Consider the following 25,764-nt stretch of genomic DNA (forward strand, 5'->3'; position numbering starts at 1 on the left):
GATGGGCGGGGCCACAACAGTGGGAACACACACACACACACACACACACACACACTTCTTTGATTGACAGGTGAAAAGAATCCTGAATGCTTTTATTGCCCAAAAGTATTTGATTACATGAAAAAAGAAAAGGAACCAGTGAAAAGCTGCAGCCACAAGCAGAGGAGAAGGTGTAGAAGGAGTGTGGTGAAGGAGGAGGGAGGACTGGGAAGGTGGAGAAGGTGAGGAGACGTGCATCTTCAGAGGAGCTTCAGCGTGGCTCCGCCCACCAGCGTGTCCGGGGGCGATGTCACTTCCTGCCAGGTGAAGTAGAAAGGTAGAAAAGCCGAGTTCCCCGGCCGGTTCCTGATTGGCCGCGCCGTCCTCCGGGCCAGGCCGGACGGAGGCTCCGCCCACGGAGGGCGTCGGCCAATCGGACGCTTGTATAAAAATAACATTCTGCCGAGTCCCTGCTCGTCACTACGATATGAAGGCCGCCGCGTCGCCGCCGGGGGGCGCCGTCTCTCTCAAGTGTCCGTTGGAGCAGCCGTCGAACCGCCGCCGCGCCCCGCTGCAAGGGGCGGGGCCAGAGACGCAGGGGGCGGGGCCAGAGACGCAGGAGGCGGGGCCGGAGACACAGGAGGCGGGGCCAGAGACACAAGAGGCGGGGCCAGAGACGCAGACCGGTGAGTCGAAGCCCAGGATGTTGATTATAGAAGGAGGCAAGTCCTGAGGAGACAGAGGGATGCAGGTCAGACAGGACACAGAGGTCCACTCCCAGTGGACTCCAACATCTCCACACCTCCTGTCCTCATGGAAACCTCAGGGCTGGACCTGGGAGAGGCTTTATTCGGAAAAGTGGACCTCAAAGGGGGTTCCCTTTGGAGAACCCCGGGCTCGTACCTTACACTTCTGGATCTGCAGGCAGATTCCTTCGGCCTTCTGGAGGATCTCCTCCACGTCCAGCTTCATGGACAGCTCGTTGATGTGCTGCGAACAGAGGCGTCAGGGTCTGACGGCGGTCCCGGGTCCGGTTCCGTTCTGCGGACGAGGAGAGGTTTTACCTTCAGGATCTCGCTGAAGCCGTAGTTCTCCTCCACGATCTTCTGCTTCTCCGAGTCCAGGATGGCGCAGCAGACCAGCAGGTGGAAGTTCTGACAGGGCAGCCCGGTCCACATCACCTGAGGGGACAGGAGGTTCACCCTGGGCTCGCCGGCGGCCACGGTTACCGCGGAGATCGCCATGGCGACAAACCCACCTCCCAGAGCCGCAGGACGTCCTGGAAGCTGAGCTCCCTCTTGAACCTGATCAGCAGCCAGCGGAAGCAGAAGTACAGGTAGCCCGAGTCCTGGGACTCTGCAGCACACACACACACACACACACACACACACACACACACACAGCAGTGAGCTTCAGGCAGCAGCAGGTGAGCCCAGCTGTGTGCTCGCTCCTCGTACCCAGGTAGCTGGAGAAGGTGGGGTCCAGCAGCTTCAGCAGGGAGCTCAGCTGGATCAGCTGGTTCTTCATCCCCTGCATCTGCTCCTCAAAGTTCTGGTGCTGCGGACAGACGGGGTCAGGCGGGGGTTCCGTGTCCGGCTCCCGCCGAGAACGTCGGGCGGACTCACCATCTGGTCCATGAAGGCGGCGAAGCACCAGAAGGCGTCCACCTCGTTCTCCATGACGTAGAGGATGGGGGACAGCAGGTCGCTCATGCCCTGGACGTACCCTGGAGGCGGGAGCGGTCAGACGGGGAGGAGCTCGGCAGGCCGGCCGCCGGGCGCCGGGCGCCACTCACCCAGGTCGAAGTCGTACATGCAGTAGGTCATGAGGATGTCGTGGAGCAGGATCAGGCCGGGGTTGTCCATGCCCTCGTAGAAGCGGTTGGTCCGATCCGTCCGGTTCACGTCCTTCTCTGGAAGACAGACGAACCCGCGCTGCACTTTCACCGAGGACCACCGCGGCGTCCCAGACCTCCGGAGGACCTCGGGCCCGCGGAGGAGCGCCGTGATCTTCCAGATCTCCGGAGGACCTCGGGCCCGCAGAGGAGCGCCGTGGTCTTCCAGACCTCCGGAGGACCTCGGGCCCGCAGAGGAGCGCCGTGGTCTTCCAGGAGGAGCCGGACGGTCCACTGACCGATCAGACTGCGGTAGTCCCTCAGGCGGGAGTTCCTCCTCTCCTGCTCCTCGCTCACCGACTTCCACTGCAGCTTCATCCGGAAGTACTCGTCCCTGAAGACCAACACACGGACCGTCACTCACCCGTCTCCCCGCGCATTATGGGATGTCACTCTGCCTGAGGCTGCTGCTAAGCTGAGGTGTGGAGATGTGGGTGGAGGTTGCTGAGTGTCCTGCTAGTAGGTGTGGTTGTCATGTTGCTGATAGAGTGAAGCTCTGCTGGCTTTGAGCTCCATGCTGCTTCTCCTCAGGTCTGAGTGCTGTGGGTGGAGGCTCCGGGGCGCCGTTACGTTTTGCTCCTCTGCAGGTTCCTCCTGTCCTCCAGCGAGGCTTCCCAGGGGAAGTATCCCAGCAGGAACTTCCAGGCCTCCTTCCTGGCGGCGTGGCAGAGGCCCTGAGGACCAGAGGTTGGAAGGCGTTAGAACCCCCGGCCCCTCGGGGAACCGGCCCGGCGCCGCGGATCGACTTGCCCCCTTGAAGATGAGCTTCCTGAGGCGCTGGACGTCCTGGACCCGTCCCTGCCGGTCCTGGTGTGCCATCCAGTCCTCCGCGGACAGAGGGTCCATCCTGGTCACCTGAGGCCTGCAGCCCAGGTCCACCTGGAGAACAGAGGAGCACCGCCTTGTCCTCACCGCTCTCCATCGGCACGTTCCTCCGGCGGCGGCTCCGCTCTCACCCTGGTGATGACCTCGAAGCCCGGCTCCTCCTGCCGGTTGATCTCCAGCCCGGGGATGATCTCGCCCAGCAGGTCGGCCATCTCCTCCGGGGGGCGCTGGTGCTGCTCCTCCGTCCCCCGGAAGGCGTCGAAGATGTAGTTGGTGACCTTAGAGAAGCCCCCCAGCGTGGTGACCACCGGGTCCTTCCTCAGCTTCTACGAGGGGGGTGGGGACAGGTTCTCAGGTCTCAGAAGGACAGACGCAGACGGGCGTCTGCTCCGGCTGCTGCTGCTGGAGGAGGAGGTCCATACCTGGACCAGGCCAAAGCTGTTGTCGTCCAGAAGGTTCTCGAAGGACTGGGACAGAGCCTTGTTGGGAGTGCTGACCAGCAGGCACGAGGCGTCCGCTGGAGATCTGCACACACACATACGAATGTATGCACACGAACACACACACACACACACACACACACACTAATGTCAAGCTTCCACTGGAATCCAAACTAGATTAGCATCTGCCTTCTCCTCCACCCAGACCTTTCAGCCTGTTTGAAGGTGAAGCTCTGTCAGGCCCAGATAAGGTCCTTCAGGGGAGACATTAGCATAGCAACCGCCGCCTGGGCTTCACACACACACACACACACACACACACACACACACACACACACACACACACACACACACACACACACAGCTCAGATCCCGGTCTTCGATCCAGAACCAACACTCACTCTGTGAGCATGGAGAACCTCCTCAGCGCCTCCAGGAACTCTCTGCTGCCACCGTGTTGGAAGTGCAGGGCCGGCGGCGACGTGGTCTCCTTCAGGTTGAAGACCAAGATGCAACAGCCCTCCTCCCTCACCTGGATGGAGCGCAGGTCACACAGGGAGAAGGACAGGGAACACCTGCTGCGGTCCTGGCTGTGGTTCATAACACCTGCAAGACAGAGAGGAGGGAACAGTCACACACACGCCTGAGAGACGGGAAGGAGGGCAAAGTCAGCCAGGGAGGGGAAGAAGAAGAAGAAGAAGAAGAAGAAGAAGAAGAAGACTGACCATCTCCATTGGAGCAGGACCTCTTCTTGAAGGACACAGTGTTGATCAGGTCCCACTCTGTCTCGTAGCTCTGCTGGGTCTCCAGAACCTGCTGGGCTCTGTCTCCAGAACACTGTGCCCAGCCCACGACGGAGCTGGAGTCCTGACACACACACACACACACACACACACACACACACACACACACACACACACACACACACACACACACACCAGTGGATCCTCTGCAGTTGGTCCACACACAGTCCTGAAGGACACATATTGTTCTGGTCTGGGCTGTGGGACAAACCTTGCCGGCACACAGAATGTTGGACGGGTCCACGGCGTCCTCCAGAGGCCGGAACTCCACCAGCACCTCGCCATCCTGGCGGGAAGTCACACACACACGCAATGTGACCCTCGGCACCGCAGGCGTGACAATGTCAGAGGTGAGCTGACGTTGCTGTGGACCTTCTGCCTCACACACACACACACACATCTCAGACGCCGCCGGAGCTTCACCTTGTCCACGACCCGCAGGCTCCCGGAGACCAGAGGGTCCTGGTCCACACCTTCACCGGCGCTGCTCGGGAGGAGGAACATAGCCTCATGTTCAAACACAACCTGGACACACACACACACACACACACACACACACACACACACACACACACACACACATACATACATACACACACACACACACACACACACACACACACACACACACACACACACACACACACACACCGTCAGGACCAGAAGCTTGCTGGGAGCCCACGGATTCACGTGACTCGAAGGTGTGACGTCAGTGTTTGGGGTTGAAGTTAGCAGCTAGCTGCTAACCGCCGTCTCCCCCCTCCGCCATGTTGGCACGTGGGGGTCAAAGGTCAGACTGGGGACAGACTGGGGGAAAGGGGGCGTGGCCTGACGGCGGCTTGGAACCTTCTCCGTTGCTAGTATGACCGTTAGCATGTAGCAGGCGCTTGTTTACACGGTCCGTGTGTGTGTGTTTGTGTGTGTGCGGGCCGGAGCGGAGTCCCGGGGAGGCGGGGGGAAAAAGCCCGGGGACTCGGTACAGCAGCGGCTACCGGTCGGCCGCGGCTTGGCGGCTCCTTGTCCCCGGGGGCGGCGGCGGCGGCGGCGGTCTTACCTGGACACCGGAGTCGGCCGCCATAGCGCCAGCTCGCTCCCGACCCGATGACGTCGGCGTCACGTGCCTGTCAACCGCCACAACAAAGCTGACAAGTCGCGCTTTTCTTCTTCGGCGGTTTCACGGCGCCTCCCGGCCGGCGGGGCCTCTGGCGCCCCCTGCTGGACACCCGCGGAACTGCAGCGGCACACACTCAGAATGAGCCGGTTGTTTTCTTCGTCTTTCTTCACACGAAGCTCCTCAAAAGCTTCTGCTTGCGTTCGAACTGAAGAAGATTGTCGGACGAGAGCTGAGACGGGAAGAAAGTCTAGTGCGGTTGCTCTGAGAGGATTTTCACCGGGATAACCCTGAACCTCCTCAGATGCTGACGATAGTTTTATTCATATTATTATTGTGATTATCTCAAGATTGTCATTGTATTTATCATTATAATGATCAGTAGCAGCAGCAGCAGTGACAGTAGTAGCAGAAGCATCTCAAAGTGACATTAAGATCTTCCATGGGCCAACTGGCGTCCAGTGGTGGCGCCTCCAAATCCAGTGCACTTGATGGAGGGATGCCGTCGTGAGGAGACGTTCGGTGTCCACGGGTCCGTGAGAAGATCAGACTTTGAGCCACCGGGCCCTTCACAATAAAAGCTCCTTGCAGGTGAAACTTTGGCTTTATTAAGTCCACATGTACATGGCTGGGATGTCATGGAGGTGCCATCCCATCATAACCACATCGCTATGGAAAGTCATGGTTTTAAAAAGCAGGGAGAATGTTCACATCATGAAATAATTCACTCAAAGATGAAAAGATCCTGTGAGAAGTCGAGATCATGTTATAACATAGTCATGACACTGTTATTACATAGTTATTATGCTGTTAACACACAGGTCTGGTTAGTTGTACTGCACTGGTTCCTTTCACACACTCACGCGCACACACACACACACACACACACACACACACACATACACACACACACATTGTGCTCCAAGCTTCCAGTCTCTCCACCAGGAGGCGCCGTGGCTCCGTCACTGCGCGAGCAGAGTCCGCTGACCCTCGTCCTCCGGGCGGCGCTGTCTCTTTACTTCCCGCTTCGGCGCCGCCGACGAGGGCCGGTCGTCACGGTGACGTCCCGCGGCATGCGGCCAGTGAGACGAGCAGGGAGGCGGCGAAGACGGAGGCGGAGAGGGAAATGGCCGCCGCGCCGCCGCAGTCCTTGGCGTTTTCCTGTCAGGCGGATGTACAAGAACTGCAGTTGGACAGCGAAGGAGCGACTGCCTGGGAGTCCCGGGATCCTACCGACCAATCGGACGCGGCCGTGCCGAGACCGAGGGCCGAGGAACCTCAGGGGTCCGGGTTCCGGACCGGAGGGTCCCCGAAGGAAGGAGGCCAGGGGGCAGCCAGGGGGCGGGGCCTTTTGCTTCCAAGATGGCTGCTACACCACCGGAGCCACGCCCCTCTTCTTCTGGAGCCACGCCCCCTACGCCTGAGACCACGCCCCTTACTTATGAGGTCACGCCCCCTACGTCTGAGGCCACGCCCCCACAGAGCCACGGCCTTCCGTCTCCTCGACCACGCTCCTCTACCGTGCGCACGTATGCGCTGGTTTCCATGGATACGCACGCTCAGCCGCCCACCACTCACCTTGGGATGGTAGGAGTGGCAGGACTCGGGACGCCGGCGGACCTTCTGGGACTTCATCCTGTTGCACTTCACCGTGGCGTTATGTTCACTGCAGCTCAGGAAAAGTCATGGACACACACACATGGGCATTGACAGACACTGCACACACAAATACACACACACACACACACACACACACACACACACACAGGCACAGACACAGACAGAAAGATGGACACATACACACACACACACACACACACACATACAGCTGCACACACACACACACACATACAGCTGCACACACACACACACAGACAGCTGCACACACATACACAGACAGACAGACACACTCTCACACACTCTCACATAGACACACACACTCTCAGAGACACACACACACACACACACAAACAGACAGATGGACACATACACACAAACATAGACAGACACAGATAGCAGACACACTCTCACACACTCTCTCTCACACACACACACAGGCACACAGACACACTCTCACACACACAGACAGACAAACACACACAGACACACACACACAAACAGACAGATGGACACATATACATAGAAACACACACACTCACACACACTCACACACACACACACACACACACACACACAGGGAGTGTGTGGTCAGATATATTTGATCTCCCTGGGCAGCAGCAGGATGGGTCCGTACTGTCGTGAGCAGTCACAGTCGGCCTCCGTCACCACCAGGACCAGGTTGCTCTCCGGGACCTGCTGCACCACGAACATCCTGAGGACCATCACAGGCCAGAGCCTCAGCTCGCCGCCCGCGGACGTGCGTGCGTGCATGTGTGTGTGTGTGTGTGTGTGTGTGTGTGAGTCGTACTTCTGGCAGCGTCCACACTTGATCAGACTGTTGGCCTCCCTGACGCTGGGGTCGTACATGAAGCCGGGGTACGCCGTGTCACACGGCTGCATGGCCTCCACCCTCTTCTGCTTGTGGGCTGAACCACACACACACACACACACACACACACACACACACACACACAGGGGTCAGCTTGTGAGGTTTGTGTGTGTGTGTGTGTGTGTGTGTGTGAAGGCCAGGGTGGACTCACTGGTGTGATAACCAGCTTTGGCTGAGATGATGAGGACAGAGTGGCCGATGGAGATGGAGATGAAGATGATGAAGATGAAGATGAAGATGGATCCGTGGAGCAGCAGAAGGTGTGAGATGGATTGAAAGTGACAGCAGGAACTTAGAAAGCGGTTCAAAGATCTCGCCGGATCGGGCGTCCATCGTCCAAGTCGGTCAGAAGATCCTCGCGAGTGACCTCTGACCCGGCGAGAACCTTACCCTCGGCCAGGTAGTCCGAGTGCCAGAGACCCCACAGGTTCAGGTCCAGCAGGAACCTGGAGAACCGGCGAGAGGGACGTTACTATGACGACCAACCCGAGGAGTCCGGGGGGGGCGAGGGGGCGGAGATCAACCGCATCCCGCCCGGGCGTCGGCGATCGGCCGGGACCGGCAGGAGGCTCCGGAGCTCACGACTCACATGAGAAGGTTGGAGAAGATCCAGCGGAGCAGGGCCGAGAGGTTGGACAAGGGCTGGAGGACAGGACGGGACGGGTCTTTAACAGGCTGGGACTCGGAGAACATGCAGAACATACAACAAGGTCCTAGCCGACGGAGGGACCCTCGGATACATCTCGCGGAACCTTCTGACCCGACCCGATTCTCCTCGAGACCCTCAGGGAGACGCAGACACCATCTGCTGCTCTCCAGGAGGACCTCAGACAGAAGATCACTCACGCTGAGGAGACGACGAGCAGAGCTGCTGTGGTGGTGGGAGTTCTTACACATGGCCTGGTAGTCAAACAGGGACACCCTGCACACACACACACACACACACACACACACACACACACACATACACACACACACACACACACACACACACACACACACACACACACACATACACACACACTTATTACAGTGTAAAAAAGTGTGGTGGTGCATTAACAGCAGGAGAATGGAGAAGGTCCCAAATGCTCTTCTAGAACCTCCATGAGTACCTATGTGTGTGTGTGTGTGTGTGTGTGTGTGTGTGTGTGTGTGTGTGTGTAGGAACCTACTTCTTAAACATGCCCATCTTGATGAGGGACGCCATGACGGAGCCGTCCACCTCGCCGAAGAAGCGTCCCACCTGAGGAGACATGAGATCATCTCTCCACCAGCAGAACACACATGGACAACCACACCAATGCACCGCAGACGTGTGTGTGTCAGGTGAGCGCATGTGTGTGTGTGTTTGTGTGTGAGTGTGTGTGTGTTTGATTGTGCAGGCCATATGCTTTCGTCCATTATGTTGGGGTTTGAACCTGTGGACTCCCCCTCAAGATCCGTGGGGAGGAGAGAGAAGAAGGAGAAGGAGAAGAAGGAGAAGAAGGAGAAGAGGAGGAAGAGTAGGAGGAGAAGGATGAGGAGTCCATCCGAGGCAGTGGAGATGAGAGGGTTGGGTGGACCCTCCTGGCGGTGGAGGTGAGGCTCCGCCCCCAGGTGACCTTCTGCTGGTCCAGATGCTGCAGGTCTGAGTCATGAAGGTTCAATCCAGGCTCCTCACCCTCTCCAGGGGGTTCCTCACCTCGTTCCTCTCCTTGGACAGCAGGATGAAGCCGTTGTTGTCCACCAGGAAGCAGTTGAGGTCCTGGACAGGAAGTGGGGTTGGTGGACTTTCACCGAAAGTGTGTGTGTGTGTGTGTGTGTGGGCAGATACTCACAGTGTTCTCACAGCTGAGGGGGCAAACACCATCGATGGCCGAGCACTGGGGGCAGATGAGGCGGGGCAGAAGCTGAGGCGAGGGCCAGCAGAGGACGGGGGTAAAAGATGGGGGGCAGAGGGGTACTTACGTCCATGTCCTCGGGCTGCGGGGGGAAATACACACACACACACACACACGGTCACTACACCACACACACACACCTGACCCCCCCCCCCCCCGCACTTGTCACCATGACGACCAACAGACGGCCCTATTGAGGGGATTATATGATGGATGCAGCTGTCAGTCAGCAGCAGCTCAACCCCCCCCCCCACACACACACACAGTGCACACACACACACACACACACACACACACACACTTTTGAGGACGTGCACGTGGTCATAATGTGCGCAGCGACCCCGTTGCTGCAGCCCTGCTGGAGGTCATGTGACCTGCTAGAGGAGCAGCAGATGTTCTCACATCCACTTCCTGTTTCCTGACCAACCATTGGTCCTCCTCAACGCCAGCGGCCGCACGCACCTGACCCCGCCTGACCCCGCCTGACCCCACCTGACCCCGCCTGACCCCACCTGACCCCGCCTGACCCCGCCTGACCCCACCTGACCCCGCCTGACCCCGCCTGACCCCGCCTGACCCCGCCTGACCCCGCCTGACCCCGCCCGACCCCCGGACCAAACCACTGTCTGACTGCTTACCAGTGATTGCACATTATGTGAGTGTCATCGCCATGACGACAGGTCACATGACCCTGAAAGAGGTGACATCACCAGTAAAGAGTGACTCACCTGCTTGGCGATGGCCCAGAACCTCTTCTCCAGCAGGTCCAAGGACATCTGCAGCCCGATGGCTAAAAATAGGACACACACATACACACACACACACACACACACACACACACACACACACACACACACAGCACTGGTGAAAAGAAGTGGTGAGGTTCTTCAGACCCAGGCCCACAAGTAGGTGGGCTTTCATTTCAAATCAGGATGTTCTGGAGACGTTCTACTCTGTCCAGAGGTTCTCCTGAACCTCTGTGGTTCTCCAGGTTCTCCATGTTCTCCAGGTTCCTCACACTGCCTGAGGAACCCCAGGGCTTGCAGGCCTTCGGAGGCTCTGCCTGCAGCGGCCACACACTGATGTTACTATTTCTGTCCCTCACACTCACACACACACACACACACACACACGCACACACACACACATACACTGGTAGTGTGTGTGTGTGTGTGAGTGCGCTCAGCAGTTTGTCCCTCCCCCTCCCTCTCTCTGCATCGCTCATTCGCTATATGTGTGTGTGTGTGTATGTGAGTGATTGTGTGTGTGTGTGTGTGTGTGTGTGTGTGTGTGTGTGTGTGTGTGTCAGACTGCGCCCTGGCCGGCTGGCAGTCTGATGATTCCAGGCGAGTGAGGAGAAGCAGAAGGTGGAGGAGAAGGTAGACAGAAGTGTGGGGCCTTTGAAGGACCTGGAGGAGGATCTTGATCTTCAGCAGAACTTCCTGTGTTTCGGATGAAGCTGCAAGTCACATGGTGAGCAGAGTGTGTGTGTGAGTGTGTGTGTGTGTGTGTGTATCCTGTCAGTGATAAATGACAGTATGAGTCGCTGCTGATGAAGCCTCTCCAGTGTGAGAAGGTTCATCACCAAGCCTCCTCCTCCTCCTTGTTCTCCTGCCTGGTTCTCCTTGAGTTCTCCTGCCTGGTTCTCCGTCGTCCCGGCCATGTGGCTTCAGGTGTTCCCCAGACGCGGACGTGGTCCGTGTTCCCCGGCGTGACTCCACCCACTGCGGCAGGAGGAGGACCTGGAGGAGGGGTCGCTGGAGCGTCCACGCTGGAAGAACTTCCTGTTGAGAGCTCCCGAGACGTCCTCCTCGCTTCTCCTCAACAGTCATTCATCACCTGACTCATTCAGGGGGCGGCGCTCAGCAAGGACAACAGGGAGTCCTCCATGGATGGAGAGGCTGGAGAAGAACCCTGGCAGGCAGAACCTGCTGGATTCAGAGCCTCCTTGATGTCAGGGCGGTGGTTCTGGATCCAGACCAGGGAACGTGGCCTTGCTCTGCAGAGGAGACACAAGGAGGCCGCTGGAGCTTCAGTCCTCCGCCTGCGTCCACGCCGCAGGACGGTCAGGAAGATCTCCACGTCGGCGCCGGGTCCGACGCCCGTCTCGGTGAACATCCGATGGCTCGGCCGGGATGTTCCTGCTCCATCGCCATCTGGAGTCTGGAGGCACCTGCCCTCACCTGAGATGGACTGAGGGGGCGTCTAACCTGACCTCTGACCTCCTGCCGTCGACGCCTGGAGAGGAACAAAGCGGGGAGGAACCGCCGGCGCCGGCGAGCAGCACAAACATGGATCTCCATCTACGGAGCTCCGAAGAGGAGCTGCAGGGAGCCGGAGATGTTTAGGACCACCGGACTGTGAAAGTGCCTCGTGATATTCCTCCCGCCGTGAGAGAAGACCAGAGGCTCGAGGCTCGAGGCTCGAGGCCCGGGTCGGGGTTCCCCTCCGCCGAGGAGGAACATCGGCGGCCTGTGGTGGACCAGAGAGACGGGGCCGCCTCAGAACCGGATGACGGCGAGACCCGGCGTGAGCTGCAGGAGAGAAGCTTCCAGAGGCCACCAGGCCACCAGGCCACCACCGCCAGCAGAAGGTTCTGAGGGAGGAGCTCCTGAGGCAGAGGGAAGAACATGAACGCCAGAGACCGGTGACCTTGGAGGTTCTGCAGGCAGAGAACGCCCTGACGAGGCAGATCCAGGAGATCCCGGCAGCTCCGGGGCCGACCGATGGCAGACCGGAGATACGAGGAAGCGGAGCGGGACAAGAAGACCCTGGAGGGGCAAAACAGAGTTCTGGCGGGAAGGTTCACGACCCCCTTCGGCAGGTTCCTCGCAGGAAGAGGTGCGAGGACCTCAGGCGGCGTGTGAAGACCTCGAAGGAGGAGAATCTGCTCATGATGCTCCACGTGAAGAAATCCAGCATGTTCTTGGTGAGGCCGAGCGGAGCGGACACCGCTTACCGACCACCGAGGATGGAGAAGGACGTGGCGGTCCACCAGAACGAGGTCCCGCTAAGGTGCCGCAGGAGCTGACCGGGCAGCTCGTGAAGGAAGAAGCTCTCAGACGGGCCGGGCTGCGGGGCGAGAAGGTTCGTGGGCTCCTGTGAGAGTCGGTCGAGCTCTACAGGAACATCGTGAGCCACAGGAACGAGGCCGTCGGACGCGAGTTTGGCAAGCAGGAGAGGATGTTGGAGTCCTTGGAGGCTTCGGAGAGGCGCCTTCATCTGCTGCAAGCAGAGAACCAGCGGAGAACGACGAGCTCTTCAACAGCGTCCGGCGGGTCCGCCGGGAGGCGTGCGAGGTGAAAGCTCTGCGCAGGACGAACGTCCGGATGAAGGTGTCCTCCGATGTCCTGACCCTCCCCAAAGGCCTCCTGGAGAAGGAGCTGCTGAGGCTCAAGAAGGAACACGAGAAGGAGATGTGCTGGAGAAAGGTCTTCAGACAAAGGCTGCTCGCCCTGGAGAACGTGAGCAGGGAGAATGACGTCTATGTGGGAACGTCCAATGGATCCTGGAGCAGAAGTGCGAAGATCTGGAGGCGGAGGTCCTGCAGGAACGGAGTGCCGACCGACACCCTGAGGACCTTCTTCAGGAGGTTCATGCTGGACCGGGACCGGAGTCGGAAGTGCGACCCAGCGGGCCTCGCTCTCCACGCTGAGCCCAGAGAACCAGGCGGCCGCCCTCAGAGCCCAGGAACCCTGCAAACGCTTCTCAGAGATGAACTACCGGGTTCTGAAGATGGAGGAGGACGCGGCCGCAAAGCCACCAGGAGGTCCTGCGGGGACGGCAGAGGGGCCGGAGAGGCGGCTCGTCCGGGAGGAGAACCTCAGCGAGCCGGCTGTGGAGCTGCAGGGCCGCCCGGAGGTCCCGACCCGCGACAACGGCTCCCTGCTCCGCCTGCTCTGCCGGACGCGTGACGAGGCGGAGGGGCGGTCGGCAGGTTCCTCTGCGCCACCAGAAGCTCCAGAACCACAGCTTGAGATGCCAGAAGGAGTACATGAAGAGCGAGCTGGGAAAGCTGGAGAGAAAGCTGGAGAGGGTTCACGCTCTGGAGAGGAGGTGCGGGGAGCCGAAGGTGGAGAGGGAGGTTCTCCTCACTCGGCACCAGATGTGACGGGTCAGCAGGTTCATGCAACTCCTGAGGTGCACGGAGCAGCCGGCTCCCGTTAGCCGTTAGCGTTAGCTGCAAACTGGGGACGGGCACCTCCCCTTTACTCCCCTGCTGGACCTGCAGTTCTTCTGGAGGTCTTCCCAGGCTCGCCAACACAGGGAGGAGCTCAGAGCACCCCCCAACCCCAAGCTGGCGGGGGGGGGTTACCTTGACATTGAAGCTGGCGGGGGGTGGGGGGTGGGGGGGCAGGATTGAGGACAAATGTGAATGACAGCAGGAACAGGACCTTTAATGCCAATCCTGGGCGTGGAGATGATCCAGGCTAAGCTGACCTTCTCTAATCCCTCCATACGGCGGCTCCTCTTAATCCCCGGGTTGCACTCTTGGTCGCTCGGGGGGGGGGGGGGGGGGTCCAGATGCTCCTCCTCCCCCTGGACCAGCAGCCTCCAGGGAAGACCAGATGTGTTGCGTCCGCCTTCAGTGCGCCGGTCCATGAGAAGAGGAGCGTCCTGGATCACGAGGTCCCCTGAGACCGAGGCCTACGGAGCACCGGCTAGCCCGGTTAGCCTCCCGTGCGGGGGGTCGCGACCCAACGCATTGGCGGGGATGTCGGTGTCGGAGCTGAGGAGCGAGACGTCCACGTGAGGAACGGCGTTATCCTGGCGAAGCGTTGGCGGGCCAGAGTCCGTCAGGAGACCCCGCTCGGCCCCTGACCCGGTCGCCACGGTAACCCCTCCTCCTTCACCTCCGGCCTTCTGGTGTTTGTGTTCCAGGACGGCGGCTGAAGGCGGGCGCGAGGGCGAGCGGACATGAAGGACCCGGAGGCGAGGCCGGAGGGCCCGGGTGAGCGTCGCCTCCGCATCCCTATCCTGCAGAGAACCGGAGCCGCGGAACCCCGGGGTTCTGGGGTAACATCTGACGTTCTCCACGTTCCCCCCCAGCCCGCTGCGTCCCGCCCGCTCTTCTGCTGCTGGTTCTCCTGGGCTCGGCCCGCGGCTGCCCGGACCTCTGCCGCTGCTCGGGGACCCGCGCCGACTGCTCGGCGGCGGGGCTCCTGGTCCTGGGGCCGGTCCTGGAGCTCCTCCGCCAGGAGGTCCCGACCCGGGACAACCTGTCGTCCCCGGCGCGGGAGGAACCGGGGAACCTGGAGCTCCTGGACCTGTCCCGGAACGGCCTGTCCTCCCTGCGGCCCGGGACCTTCTCCGGCCTGAGCCGCCTCCGCTGGCTCAACCTCTCGGAGAACGGTCTGGGGGCCGGGCTGAGCGGCGAGGCCTTCGGGGGCCTGGCGGGGCTGCGGGGGCTGGACCTGTCCTCCAACGGGCTGGAGCTCCTGCCCCGCGGCCTCCTGGACGGCCTGAGGAGCCTGGCCTGGCTGTCGCTGGCCCGGAACCGGCTGGCCACCCTGGAGCGGGCGGCCTTCCGGCCCCTGGGGGCCCTGCGGACCCTGCTGCTGGACGGGAACCCCTGGGGCTGCGACTGCGACCTCGGGGACTTCAAGCGCTGGCTGGAGTGGCTGCTGTTCAGAGGTGAGTCAGAAGGTCACGGAGGTCACGGAGGTCTCGGGGCCCTCGGGGCCCCCGAAGGTCCCGCCGTCCCGTCCAGGTCACCTGTCCTGTCCTTGCAGACGGCCGTGTGGACGCCATGCGCTGCAGCGGCCCCGGGGAGCTGAGGGGGCGGGACATCCGCGCCGTCCCGGCCGAGATGTTCCTTCACTGCCCGCACGGCGGCGGAGCCGTGCGGCCCGTCTGCCCGCCGGGCCGGGCCGGCGGCGAGGAGTGCGTCCGCCAGCGGCACCGGCCCGCCAGCGTGCGGCGGGCTCACGGCACGCAGGTGGTGGCGGGCGTGGTGTGCGGCACGGTGTGCGTGCTGATGCTGGTGGCCGCCGCCTACGGCTGCCTGTACGCCTCGCTGATGGCTCGCCACCAGAGGAGGAGGCGGAGCCACGGGACGCCGCTCATGGCCGAGTCCGCCGACGCCGAGGACGGGGCCGGGGCGGCGCCGGAAGGGGAGGTCCCGCCCAAAGACCTCGCCGTCGTCCACGGTTACCGAATCAGCAGCTTCTGACCTCCTTCTGCTCCAAGCATCTGCAGGGGGTTCAGCAAGCCTTCCAGGTCAGCCGGGGTCAGAGTGGACCTCTTCTCCTCTCATCTCCACTCATCTCCACCTCCGTCTCAGTCCAGAAGAACATTCCTCTCCTCCACCCTGGCTCCTCCTGGTGGAGCGGTGGCGCCCCCTAGAGGACGAGCCGGGAACCGCCGCCGCTCCGGCTGGTGAGAAGGTAGCGGTGGTGCTGATCCACCAATCAGGACTGAGTTATGTAGGTCACAGTTGAGTTTGTACTTTAGGATGTTGTTTTCATGTGTGTTAGTTCTGAGGTCACCTCCTCCGTCCCCACCTTCTCCTGTGAAGGACCACGACTGACCAAAGAAATAAAGTATCTATCCCCAAGCTGGTTTCCTCTCCATCTGAGACCCTCACACACCTGAGACCTTCACACACCTGGGACCCTCACACACCTGAGACCCTCACACACCTGAGACCTTCACACACCTGAGACCTTCACACACCACAGATCCGTGCAGTGAGGTTCAGAACCTTCCTCTGATCACCTGAACACCACCTCCATGGACCCTGTGGAGCAGACCCACCTCCGGCCATGGCCGTCCTCCCCCTGGACGTCACCGTCACCGCCGTCGTGGCAACCAGGAATTTGACGCCTGCAGAGAGCAAACATGTTGCATGAGTTGCTTGTGTGTGTATGTATGTGGCTGAGTGTGTGTGTGTGTGTGTGTGCGCGCGTGGACCTTTGTCGTTGACGGGGAAGTAGAGGAAGCTGCCCGGCGTGTTCTCCACCGCCAGCCGGTACCACAGAGGGAAGTGGTCCACCGTGAAGATGTTGTCTTTGTCCGACTCGGTCAGGAACCCCCTGGGGGTCAAAGGTCAAAGGTCACGACAACCGCGGAGAAGATCTTAGATTTGATCAGTGCCCGGAAGCTGATCTCCAGGTGTTCTCCTCCCAGTTCCAGGTTCCTGGTCCGACCCGGCGGTTGAGAGGAACGTCCTCCGGGTCGGACCAGGAACCTGGAACTGGGAGGAGAACGGCGAGGAGGTTCTCACTTGGCCACACGGCTCTCGGTGCCGGCGTATCTCATGACCCTCATGAGGCCGGAGCGGGTTCCCAGGAAGGCCGTCTCGATGCCGGGTTCCACCCTGGATACACACACACACACACACACACACACACACACACGGGGGTCACCCTCCGCAGGAGAACCCAGCAGACCTGCCTGAGGAACCGTCCCACCTGTTGTCCAGCACCAGGGCGTTCCAGTAGGCCTCCAGCGGCGCCGTCACCACCGCGTCAAACAGAAGCTGCTGCAGCAGCAACTCGTCACCTGGGCCACGGACACACAACCGTCACACAACACCGGCACGATGCAAGCAACTGACAACAGCATGAAGGAACACGGGTTAGAACACGGCACATAAACGGGAAACACAGTAACAACTGAATAATGTGTGATGTAACTTCTTCTGCTTCACCTGTTTTCCCTTCAGGGTCTCCACAACAAATCCACCTTCTCCATCTAACCCTATTCTCTGGATCCTCCTCTCTCACACCAACTACCTTCATATCTTCTCTCACGACGTCCATAAATCTTCTCTTTGGTCTTCCTCCAGACCTCCAATTCCAGCATCCGTCTACCAATATATTCTCCATCCCTCCTCTGTCCATGACCCAACCATCTCAGTCTGGCTTCTCTGACCTTCTCTCCAAAACATCTACCATGTGCTGTTCCTCTGATGGACTCATTCCTGATCCTCTCCATCCTGGTCACTCCCAAAGAGAACCTGCATCTCCATCTATCTTTTTGTCATTGTTAGTGTTTGTAGATCATCTCACCAGTGTCTCCTCCACCTTTTCTTTCCTTCTGGCTGATGTTCTTCTATCTCTTGGTACCCCTGACACTTTTCTCCACCCATTCCAACCTGCTTGGACCGTCTCTTCACCTCTTTTCCACACTCTCCGTTGCTCTGGACTGTTGACCCTAAGTACCTGAGATCCTCCAGCTTCTTGATCTCCACTCCCTGTAGCCTCACCGCTCCACCTGAGTTCCTCTCGTTCACACACATATATTCTGTCTTGCTGCGACTAACTTTCATTCCTCTCCTTTCCAGAGCATACCTCCACCTCTCTAGATTTTCCTCTACCTGTTTTCTGCTCTCACTACAAATCACAATGTCATCCGCAAACATCATGGTCCATGGGGATTCCTGTCTAACCTCATCTTCAGCCTGTCCATCACCATTGCGAACAAGAAGGGGCTCAGAGCTGATCCCTGATGGAGTCCCACCTCCACCTTGAATTTCTCTGTTACCCCTACAGCACACCGTACCAGTGTCTCACAGCGAGCATACATGTCCTGCACCAGTCTAACATACTTTTCTAATTATGTGTGTTATAACATTAATAACAAATGACATGATGTCATAACTCGTGTTATAACGTAGTAATAACAAACTGCGTGATGTCATAGGGTGTTATAAGATGGTAATAACAGAATTAAAATGACCACGTCAGAACTTGTGTTATAAGACAGTAATAAATAAAGATGGCTGCTGATGGTGTGACCAGACAGAGGAGAAGGAGGAGAAGGTTACACTCCAGGTCGGGCTCCTTCCCCTGCAGGTAGCGGATGACGGCCTGGAGCTGGGAGTACTTCCTGTGGGCGGGGTCGATGTCCGTCTCACAGTAGGTCCTGGAGACAAACACACACTCCTTCAGTAACACACACACACACACACGAGAGGTTCTCGAAGAAGCCATCTCCCTGAAGGTCTGCGGTGAAGGACCTACCACTCGGGGGCGATGCTGAGGTCAGGAGAGGTCAGGTCATGGAGGCCTGGGGGAGGAGAACATCTGACAGGGTAAGTGTCACCTCTGGACACGGAACACGGGGAACATGACGAACACTTGGACCAGAAGACGCTGAAGGTAAGGCCCACATGGAGAGAACGGTGGAACACAGGGAATGTGTGGAGCAGGAAGGATGGCTTAGAGGCATGTAAGGCAGAAGAACATCTGGAGAACATGAGGCACACAGAGGAGCGGCAAGAGAACAGAACAGGACATGTTGTGTCTGAGCACTCTGTTGCTAACATTTTGATGTTTGAGGTCCAGAAGAAGCCGGATGATGATCAGAGTTTTCTCTGGACGTCAACCTGCGCCGGCCAATCACAGGGGCCGGAGACACACAAACAGGAAGTAGGGCCTTCTGAAGCACCAGATGCGTGCGGAAGTGATGAGTTCAGTGAAGGCGTTCTATGGCCTGAAGTTCCTTCACCGTGAGGGAGAACCCGGTAGATACACCTCTTGGTTCTTTGTCACGGGAACCGTCACAGGATTGGATCCCACTGGAGGACTGTGGAACCCTGCGGAGGTACCTCCTGAGCCAGGGGGCCGAGGAACCGGAGAACATACCTTCCTCCACAGAGACGTTGGCCATGAACATCAGCGTCCCGTGGCCTCTGGTCAGCACCATGCCGAAGCTGCGCACACACGCACACACACACACACACACACACACACACACACACACACACACATACATACATACACACACACACACAGCGGGGTCAGCCGTGTCCAGGAGAACCCTGCAAGAAGGTTCCCGTAGAGAAGCAGCGTACCTGAAGGGCGTGTCGTCGATGTTGGTGTAGAAGTACTCGTTGACCAGGAACAGAGGTCTCTTCTGCAGACACCAGGAGGACGGGCTCAGCTCATGGAACGTCAGGAACATCTGCTGAGCTTCTGGTCTCCATGGAGACGACTTACCCCCTTGTCCACCGAAGCTCTGATGCTCAGGCTGAGGAGCCCCGTCTCCCCTCGGACCATGGCCGTCCTCAGCTGGACACGACGCATCACAGTCACGCACACTGCCTGTGTGTGTGTGTGTGTGTGTGTGTGTGTGTGTGTGTGTGTGCGTGCATGCACCTTCTCCTCCGTGTCCTCCCACTCCACCTCTGAGAGGTCCACGCTGTTGTAGTTCGGCTTCGGCTTCAGCTTCTTCCCTTCTTTGTACTGGATGTTGGAGAACCGAGGAGAACATTGGAGGAACATGAAGAATGTGGAACCATGAGGAATGTTGGAGAAGAAGTGAGAACACCATGAGCAGCGGTCAGGAACCAGCGGCTCGCCGGCCACCAGCTCTTCTGGTGACGGCATAAGGCTCCCAGACAAGTATGAGGATGGAAAAAGAAAAAATCAGTTTGGAACTGATTTTTAAGATACTTGTGATGTATCTTCATGATACTGTGAGATTTTAAAGTCGACAGAAATTAGTTTTGAAGATAAATTTCACGGGTGGCCCGTCGGTCGGGTCGGGAACCGATGGCCTCCGATCAGTCCGGGTCGTTGTAAAGGTGAAGAAAGTCATTTTATCAGATAACTAGTCTCTGAGCTTCGACCCTCGTAACGGAAACGATGGTGAAAAGAAAAGAGGAGGTTGATGACCGTGGATTCTGGGACGCCTGGACTTTTACATTTGGATCTGCGCTGCGTCTGATGGGCTGGGATGGAATGGCATCGATGAAGCGGTCAAACATAAAGCGGCACTTCGAACAAATTCATGCGGCACCAGAGGTCGCATGAAATGTAAGACCTATTTAATTTATCATATGTTAAAAACACTACATGGCTCTCGATGAAATATAGCTAGAAATATTTGACCTTTATGGTTCTCACCGTCAAAAAGGTTCCCGACCTCTGACCTACATCCATTTAGGTTGGTCAAAGGTCATCGGGCGGGACGTGTCACATCACATCACAGTGTGTGTGTGTGTGTGTTGAGGTCCTGAACCCCACCAGTTTCACATGTGCATTCACTGAATCCTTCTTTATTGGAAAACTAAGATATGATGTTTCCAAGTTGAAGACCTCCTGCTGGAGGAGGTGAGTGTGTCGCTGCTGAGGATCCTTCGCTGGTGTTCCCTTGGTTTTGCCGCTGCCGAACTAGAAGCGTCAGGACAGTCACCGGTTGACGGCTGAGCACCGGAATCCCCGCGGCACGGATCGGTCGAGCTACGTAGCGCCATCACCTGCGGCCGGCGGAGGCCGAGCGGGGCGCGACATCGCGATCCTATGAGTCGCCCGTGCGTCTCGACCTCGACCGAACCCCTGAGACCATCCGATGGAAGCCGGGTCAAGAACCCCTGAGTGAGAGGAAGGTGCAGCCTACTTCCTGTCTGCTCCTCCCCCTGGCTCAGCGGCGCTGCCGGCTCACCTTGTGGCCAATGAAGAAGCAACTCGTGCATCAGTCTTCTCCTGCCAGGACGCAGCCTCTCCATGGCCAAGACTCCTGCCAGGCCTCCCGAGGTGACCGGAGCCTTGCGGCCCCAGGCTCACCTGGCCGGGAATCCTGGAGTAGCAGCGGGCCTGTAGATAATCCGGCGCTCCTGAAAAACGGAGCTCCGGCAGCCCCCTGCAACTGCTAGAGAGGGACGGTCGACTCAGGCCGTCCTTGCCAGCAGATGACGTCCTCCTGCGGTGATGAGGTGCCGCTGGGACACGTGCACCCCCAGCGGCACTCTGAGCTATCCCCCCGCACAGGTATCCACCTCAATGTCCGGAGGCGATGGGGTGTCTGGAGACGGGAGCAGGTCCGAGTGCGCTTGAAGCACCTGGTCAGAACCCTGCACCCTGGCAGCACCGGGCTATCCATGGTTGTCAGCAGGTCCGGTGGAGTGGCAGCTGCTCCCGGCAGACTCCCATGTTGCTCCTAGCAGACTCCCATGTTGCTCCTAGCAGACTCCCATGTTGCTCCCAGCAGACTCCCATGTTGCTCCCAGCAGACTCCCATGTTGCTCCTAGCAGACTCCCATGTTGCTCCCAGCAGACTCCCATGTTGCTCCCAGCAGACTCCCATGTTGCTCCCAGCAGACTCCCATGTTGCTCCCAGCAGACTCCCATGTTGCTCCCAGCAGACTCCCATGTTGCTCCTAGCAGACTCCCATGTTGCTCCCAGCAGACTCCCATGTTGCTCCTGGTAGACTCCCATGTTGCTCCTAGCAGACTCCCATGTTGCTCCCAGCAGACTCCCATGTTGCTCCTGGTAGACTCCCATGTTGCTCCTGGTAGACTCCCATGTTGCTCCTAGCAGACTCCCATGTTGCTCCCAGCAGACTCCCATGTTGCTCCCGGCAGACTCCCATGCATCTAAGCCGCCCTATTTAGGAGCCGCACCGATTACTCCGATTACCCCGATTACCCCGATTACCCCGATTACCCCGATTACCCCAAAGGGCCTAGAAAAGGTGGCCTAAGAGTCGTCCACTCAGAACATCCTGGGGATCGCACCTATCGGGGCGTTACGTCCAGTGGTCGCAATAAACAGAAGAAAATAATCCCTCTCAAACTGACTACATGGAGCATGGGAACCCTGCTGGACATTGATGCAGGCAATGATGGGCCTCAGAGGAGAACTTCACTCCTTGCAGCAGAACTCAACCTACAATGTTGATAATGCAGCTCTCAGGGAAACCAGGCTCCTTGATGAAGGCTCCCAGAAGAAGCAGGGAAGGGTTACACCTTCTTCTGGAAGGGAAACCCACCTCTTCTACTGCTGGCCAGAAGAGGCGACACAAGGACCAACTGAGAGTCCTGATGAAGATATGCAGTCTGAAGCCGCCACCTGGCTGGAGGAGGCTCCGCCCACAAGGAGTTCACTGACCCGAGGAGGAACGAACCCACAGCTGGACAAGGAAACGCACCAGGAGACTTGAAGCCATTAGTGGATCTCCAACCCAGCCTGCAGATCCACCTGCTCAGATCCTCCTGCTCAGATCCTCCTGCTCAGATCCTCCTGCTCAGATCCTCCTGCTCAGATCCACCTGCTCAGATCCTCCTGCTCAGATCCTCTTGCTCAGATCCACCTGCTCAGATCCTCCTGCTCAGATCCTCCTGCTCAGATCCTCCTGCTCAGATCCTCCTGCTCAGATCCACCTGCTCAGATCCTCCTGCTCAGATCCTCTTGCTCAGATCCACCTGCTCAGATCCTCCTGCTCAGATCCTCCTGCTCAGATCCTCCTGCTCAGATCCTCCTGCTCAGATCCACCTGCTCAGATCCTCTTGCTCAGATCCACCTGCTCAGATCCTCCTGCTCAGATCCTCCTGCTCAGATCCACCTGCAGCACACTGGGGTTGAGGATCAGACTCCACCGAGACTCATCCAGACCAGAGGCAGGATTGTCATCATCAGACACCGTGGACCGCAAGAGAGAGAGAGAGAGAGTGTGTGTATGTGTGTGTGTGTGTGTGTGTGTGTGTGTGTGTGTGTGTGTGTGTGTGTGTGTGTGTGTGTGTGTATGTGTGTGTGTGTGAGTGAGAGACTGACCAGGGGTCGTAGGTCAGGGTGGGCCAGGATGTATCCGTTGTTGGTGATGAGGAAGGCGTAGCCGTGAGCTCCAAGCTGAGGAGGAGGAGGAGGAGTCTCAGATGTCTGGACATTGGAGGAGGAGGAGGAGGAGGAGGAACAGAAGGTCTCACCATGTATCTGGGTGCCAGCTTCATCAGCTCCATCAGTGGGATGTCAGAGCCCACCACGCCCAGGAGGATCCCGTGGGACAACTGGAGACACAAGGAGAGCTTCTCTTTCATCTGCACCTCCTTCTCCTACATTTGCATCTCCTCCTTCATCTGCACCTCCTTCTCCTTCATCTTCACCTCCTTCTCTTCCCCTCCTCCCCTCCATGTTCTCCCAACCCTTCTATGGAACACTGACCGTCTCCTTCTTCTTGCTGAAGACCGGCATGGCAACGGAGGTCATCAGCAGGAGGCTCTGGGCCTTGGTGGTGAAGAGCTGCTCCCACACACACACACACACACACACACACACACACACACACACACACACAGGTTAGTTGTGAAGTACCAAAGGTAGGAGGACCTCCAGGGACCTCCACCAGGAGGACCAGACTGAGAAGAGGTGTGAAGGTGTGACTGATGGTGAAGGTGTGAAGGTGGAAGCTCACCTCCTTGGTGTTTGGAAGCTTCCAGAGAGACGAGAGGAACCCAGAGGATGAGGAGACGCACATATGAAGATGGAGATGGAGACGGAAATGAGGATGAAGGTGGAGATGGTGGACAGCGGCAGCCCCGGAGCTCCGCCTCCGGAGCGGTGCCGAGCTCCGATTGGCCGCCAGGACTCACCACGGTGTCCATGTAGGCCTCGGTCCAGATGATGTCGTGGTCGTGGTTGATGACCATGGGCCTGCTGAGAACGTGCAGGTACTCCATGACGTTCTCCTGCACGTCGGCCAGCGTGGAGATGTGAGTGTAGTAACCTGGAAACAGGGCGGTCACACACACGCAGATGAGATGTTACCTTCTCGCAGGAAATGTCCTGCCGCTGTCTGGGGTTGCAAACACTGGAATTCTAGAAGCTCTAGAAGCTCTAGAAGCTCCTGGGCGCCAGGTTCCTCCAGGCCCCAGAGGCCTGGGTCCCAAACCCACCTTTGTTGTTGCAGGCGATCCACTTGGTGTTCTGGGCGAAGGTCATCTCCCTGCCGATCAGGTAGGTGAAGACCCTCACCTGCAGACAGAAGCACCTGTCAGGGCCGAGGAGGCCAGGACACGCCCAAGGTCAGGAGGAACTCGGGTGGAGGTCAGGGGAGAAGGTCCAGCGGAGGTCAGGTGGAGGTGAAGAGCAGGAGGAATGTGAGGATTGACGGTCAGGTGGAGGTCAGGTGGAGGTCAGGAGAAGGTCAGGTGGAGGTCAGGTGGAGGTCAGGAGAAGGTCAGGTGGAGGTCAGGAGAAGGTCATCTCACCCTGCGCTCAGGCCAGTTGAACTCCTCGAAGACGGTCTCGAAGTCCTCCATGGCTCCATCTGTGATCAGCATGATGGCCTGGTTGCACATGCTACCCTGGCCACTGGACCGCGCCTGGACACACACACACACACACACACACACACACACACACACACACACACACACACACACAAACACACAAATATTACACACACTCATTTCACACACATACACACATCTTACACACACATGAACACATGCATACTCATTACACAAATCACACACACATTCTTCTTCTCCTTTGGTCTTCTCCCTTCAGGTGTCACCACAGTGAATCCATCTTCTCCATCTCACCCTGTTCTCTGGATCCTCCTCTCTCATGACGTCCATCAATCTTCTCTTTGGTTCTTCCTCTAGACCTCCAACTCCAGCATCCGTCTACCAATATATTCTCTATCCCTCCTCTGTCCATGACCCAACCATCTCTGACCTTCTCTCCAAAACATCTACCATGTGCTGTTCCTCTGATGGACTCATTCCTGATCCTCTCCATCCTGGTCACTCCCAAGGAGAACCTCAACATCTTCATCTCTGCAACCTCTAGTTCTGCCACACATTACACACACATACAGTAATCATTACGCACACACACACACACACACACGAAGCAGACCCTGGCAGACCTTCAGCGCTGGTTGTGGTCCTGACCTGTGACCTCCATACAGACCTCATTGAGGATCTTGAAGGCCTCCTTCATGGCGTTCCTGATCTTGGCTTCTCCTTTCACGTGCAGCTCCTCCACCAGCATCTTGAAGTGCTGTGACACACAAGGTTCCAGACACATTACACACACACACACACACACACACACACACACACACACACACACACACACACACACACACACACACGTGTCTCGGCCCCCCAGTGGTGGCAGCAGGACCTGGCAGACCTTCTGACAATAAGGCCTTTACCAAGGGTTTGGAGGCAGGTAGGCTGACTCTGCTTCTGCTCTAAGAAGTAGGTCAGGAGGTTGATCTGGTGTGTGAGTATGAGTGTGAGTGTGAGTGTGAGTGTGTGTGTGTGTGTGTGTGTGTGTGTGTGTGTGTGTGTTAATGGTCTTACCTCTCGGTTGTCCAGGTCGGCCTGCACCAGCGTTCCTCTGAAGCAGGGCTCCACGTAGCGCACGTAGTCTGTGTACTGAGGGAGGGACAGAAGACAGTGAGATGAAGCGGAGATCTTCCGTCTCTCCTCTGAAGGCAGGACCAGGAGAGAGGCGGCCGTGAGGAGCAGGAGACGACGGCTTGAGGAAACGTCGAGCATCATCTGGTCTCCAGGAGGTTCTGTCCCGGTGGCTCCCGGACCTCCGGGCCGCTCCCTGTGGAGATCCGGGATCTTCTCTGCTCCC

At 58.3% G+C, this 25,764-nt stretch overlaps 3 protein-coding genes across 6 annotated transcripts in view; 1 reads left to right on the forward strand and 2 right to left on the reverse strand.

Annotated features, from left to right (window-relative positions):
- Positions 1-58: 58 nt before the first annotated feature.
- Positions 59-5,065, reverse strand: tbc1d15 (TBC1 domain family, member 15). Its single transcript, XM_086149004.1, has 17 exons — positions 4,996-5,065; positions 4,365-4,466; positions 4,153-4,227; positions 3,864-4,005; positions 3,540-3,744; positions 3,121-3,223; positions 2,830-3,024; positions 2,624-2,752; positions 2,444-2,547; positions 2,113-2,207; positions 1,775-1,891; positions 1,605-1,705; positions 1,437-1,536; positions 1,238-1,335; positions 1,044-1,160; positions 883-969; positions 59-708 (listed from the first exon to the last, which is right to left on the reverse strand). The coding sequence occupies exons 1-17, from the start codon at positions 5,017-5,019 to the stop codon at positions 460-462; spliced, it is 2,043 nt and encodes a 680-aa protein (XP_086005130.1). The 5' UTR covers positions 5,020-5,065; the 3' UTR covers positions 59-459.
- Positions 5,066-5,470: 405 nt separating this feature from the next.
- The window catches only part of LOC147232254 (voltage-dependent calcium channel subunit alpha-2/delta-4-like), a 31,272-nt gene continuing 10,978 nt past the window's right edge, over positions 5,471-25,764 (reverse strand). Inside the window, exons 10-41 of one of the 3 annotated variants that reach the window (XM_086149000.1) lie at positions 25,482-25,556; positions 25,084-25,173; positions 24,375-24,488; positions 24,060-24,138; positions 23,757-23,890; positions 23,579-23,596; positions 23,329-23,406; positions 23,094-23,174; positions 22,942-23,016; positions 19,545-19,631; positions 19,386-19,457; positions 19,241-19,302; positions 19,032-19,099; positions 18,408-18,453; positions 18,212-18,309; positions 16,854-16,944; positions 16,667-16,759; positions 16,354-16,475; positions 16,198-16,266; positions 10,170-10,231; positions 9,509-9,523; positions 9,379-9,423; positions 9,243-9,305; positions 8,734-8,804; positions 8,408-8,483; positions 8,151-8,203; positions 7,952-8,007; positions 7,713-7,733; positions 7,481-7,598; positions 7,266-7,384; positions 6,631-6,710; positions 5,476-6,213 (exon numbers count right to left, since the gene is read on the reverse strand). In XM_086149000.1, the coding sequence (XP_086005126.1) occupies positions 6,106-6,213; positions 6,631-6,710; positions 7,266-7,384; positions 7,481-7,598; positions 7,713-7,733; positions 7,952-8,007; positions 8,151-8,203; positions 8,408-8,483; positions 8,734-8,804; positions 9,243-9,305; positions 9,379-9,423; positions 9,509-9,523; positions 10,170-10,231; positions 16,198-16,266; positions 16,354-16,475; positions 16,667-16,759; positions 16,854-16,944; positions 18,212-18,309; positions 18,408-18,453; positions 19,032-19,099; positions 19,241-19,302; positions 19,386-19,457; positions 19,545-19,631; positions 22,942-23,016; positions 23,094-23,174; positions 23,329-23,406; positions 23,579-23,596; positions 23,757-23,890; positions 24,060-24,138; positions 24,375-24,488; positions 25,084-25,173; positions 25,482-25,556 (2,439 nt within the window). In that variant the 3' untranslated portion in view covers positions 5,476-6,105. Of the gene's footprint in view, positions 6,214-6,630; positions 6,711-7,265; positions 7,385-7,480; positions 7,599-7,712; positions 7,734-7,951; positions 8,008-8,150; positions 8,204-8,407; positions 8,484-8,733; positions 8,805-9,242; positions 9,306-9,378; positions 9,424-9,508; positions 9,524-10,169; positions 10,232-16,197; positions 16,267-16,353; positions 16,476-16,666; positions 16,760-16,853; positions 16,945-18,211; positions 18,310-18,407; positions 18,454-19,031; positions 19,100-19,240; positions 19,303-19,385; positions 19,458-19,544; positions 19,632-22,941; positions 23,017-23,093; positions 23,175-23,328; positions 23,407-23,578; positions 23,597-23,756; positions 23,891-24,059; positions 24,139-24,374; positions 24,489-25,083; positions 25,174-25,481; positions 25,557-25,764 lie in introns of all 3 variants that reach the window. The other 2 variants (XM_086149003.1, XM_086149002.1) reach the window with 2 other exon arrangements.
- LOC147232255 (leucine-rich repeat-containing protein 3B-like) lies at positions 10,653-16,016 on the forward strand. Of its 2 annotated transcripts, XM_086149009.1 has the most exons (4): positions 10,653-10,914; positions 14,323-14,392; positions 14,491-15,075; positions 15,174-16,016. In XM_086149009.1, the coding sequence occupies exons 2-4, from the start codon at positions 14,359-14,361 to the stop codon at positions 15,611-15,613; spliced, it is 1,059 nt and encodes a 352-aa protein (XP_086005135.1). In that variant the 5' UTR covers positions 10,653-10,914; positions 14,323-14,358; the 3' UTR covers positions 15,614-16,016. The 2 variants fall into 2 exon arrangements, with proteins under 2 accessions (XP_086005135.1, XP_086005134.1); XM_086149008.1 differs by lacking the exon at positions 10,653-10,914 and having other exon boundaries at positions 13,963-14,392.

Source organism: Fistularia commersonii, chromosome 7 (genome assembly GCF_037954325.1).
Source record: "Fistularia commersonii isolate RoL2024-O1a breed Wild chromosome 7, RoL_Fcom_v1.0, whole genome shotgun sequence".
Classification (NCBI taxonomy): Eukaryota; Metazoa; Chordata; class Actinopteri; order Syngnathiformes; family Fistulariidae; genus Fistularia; species Fistularia commersonii.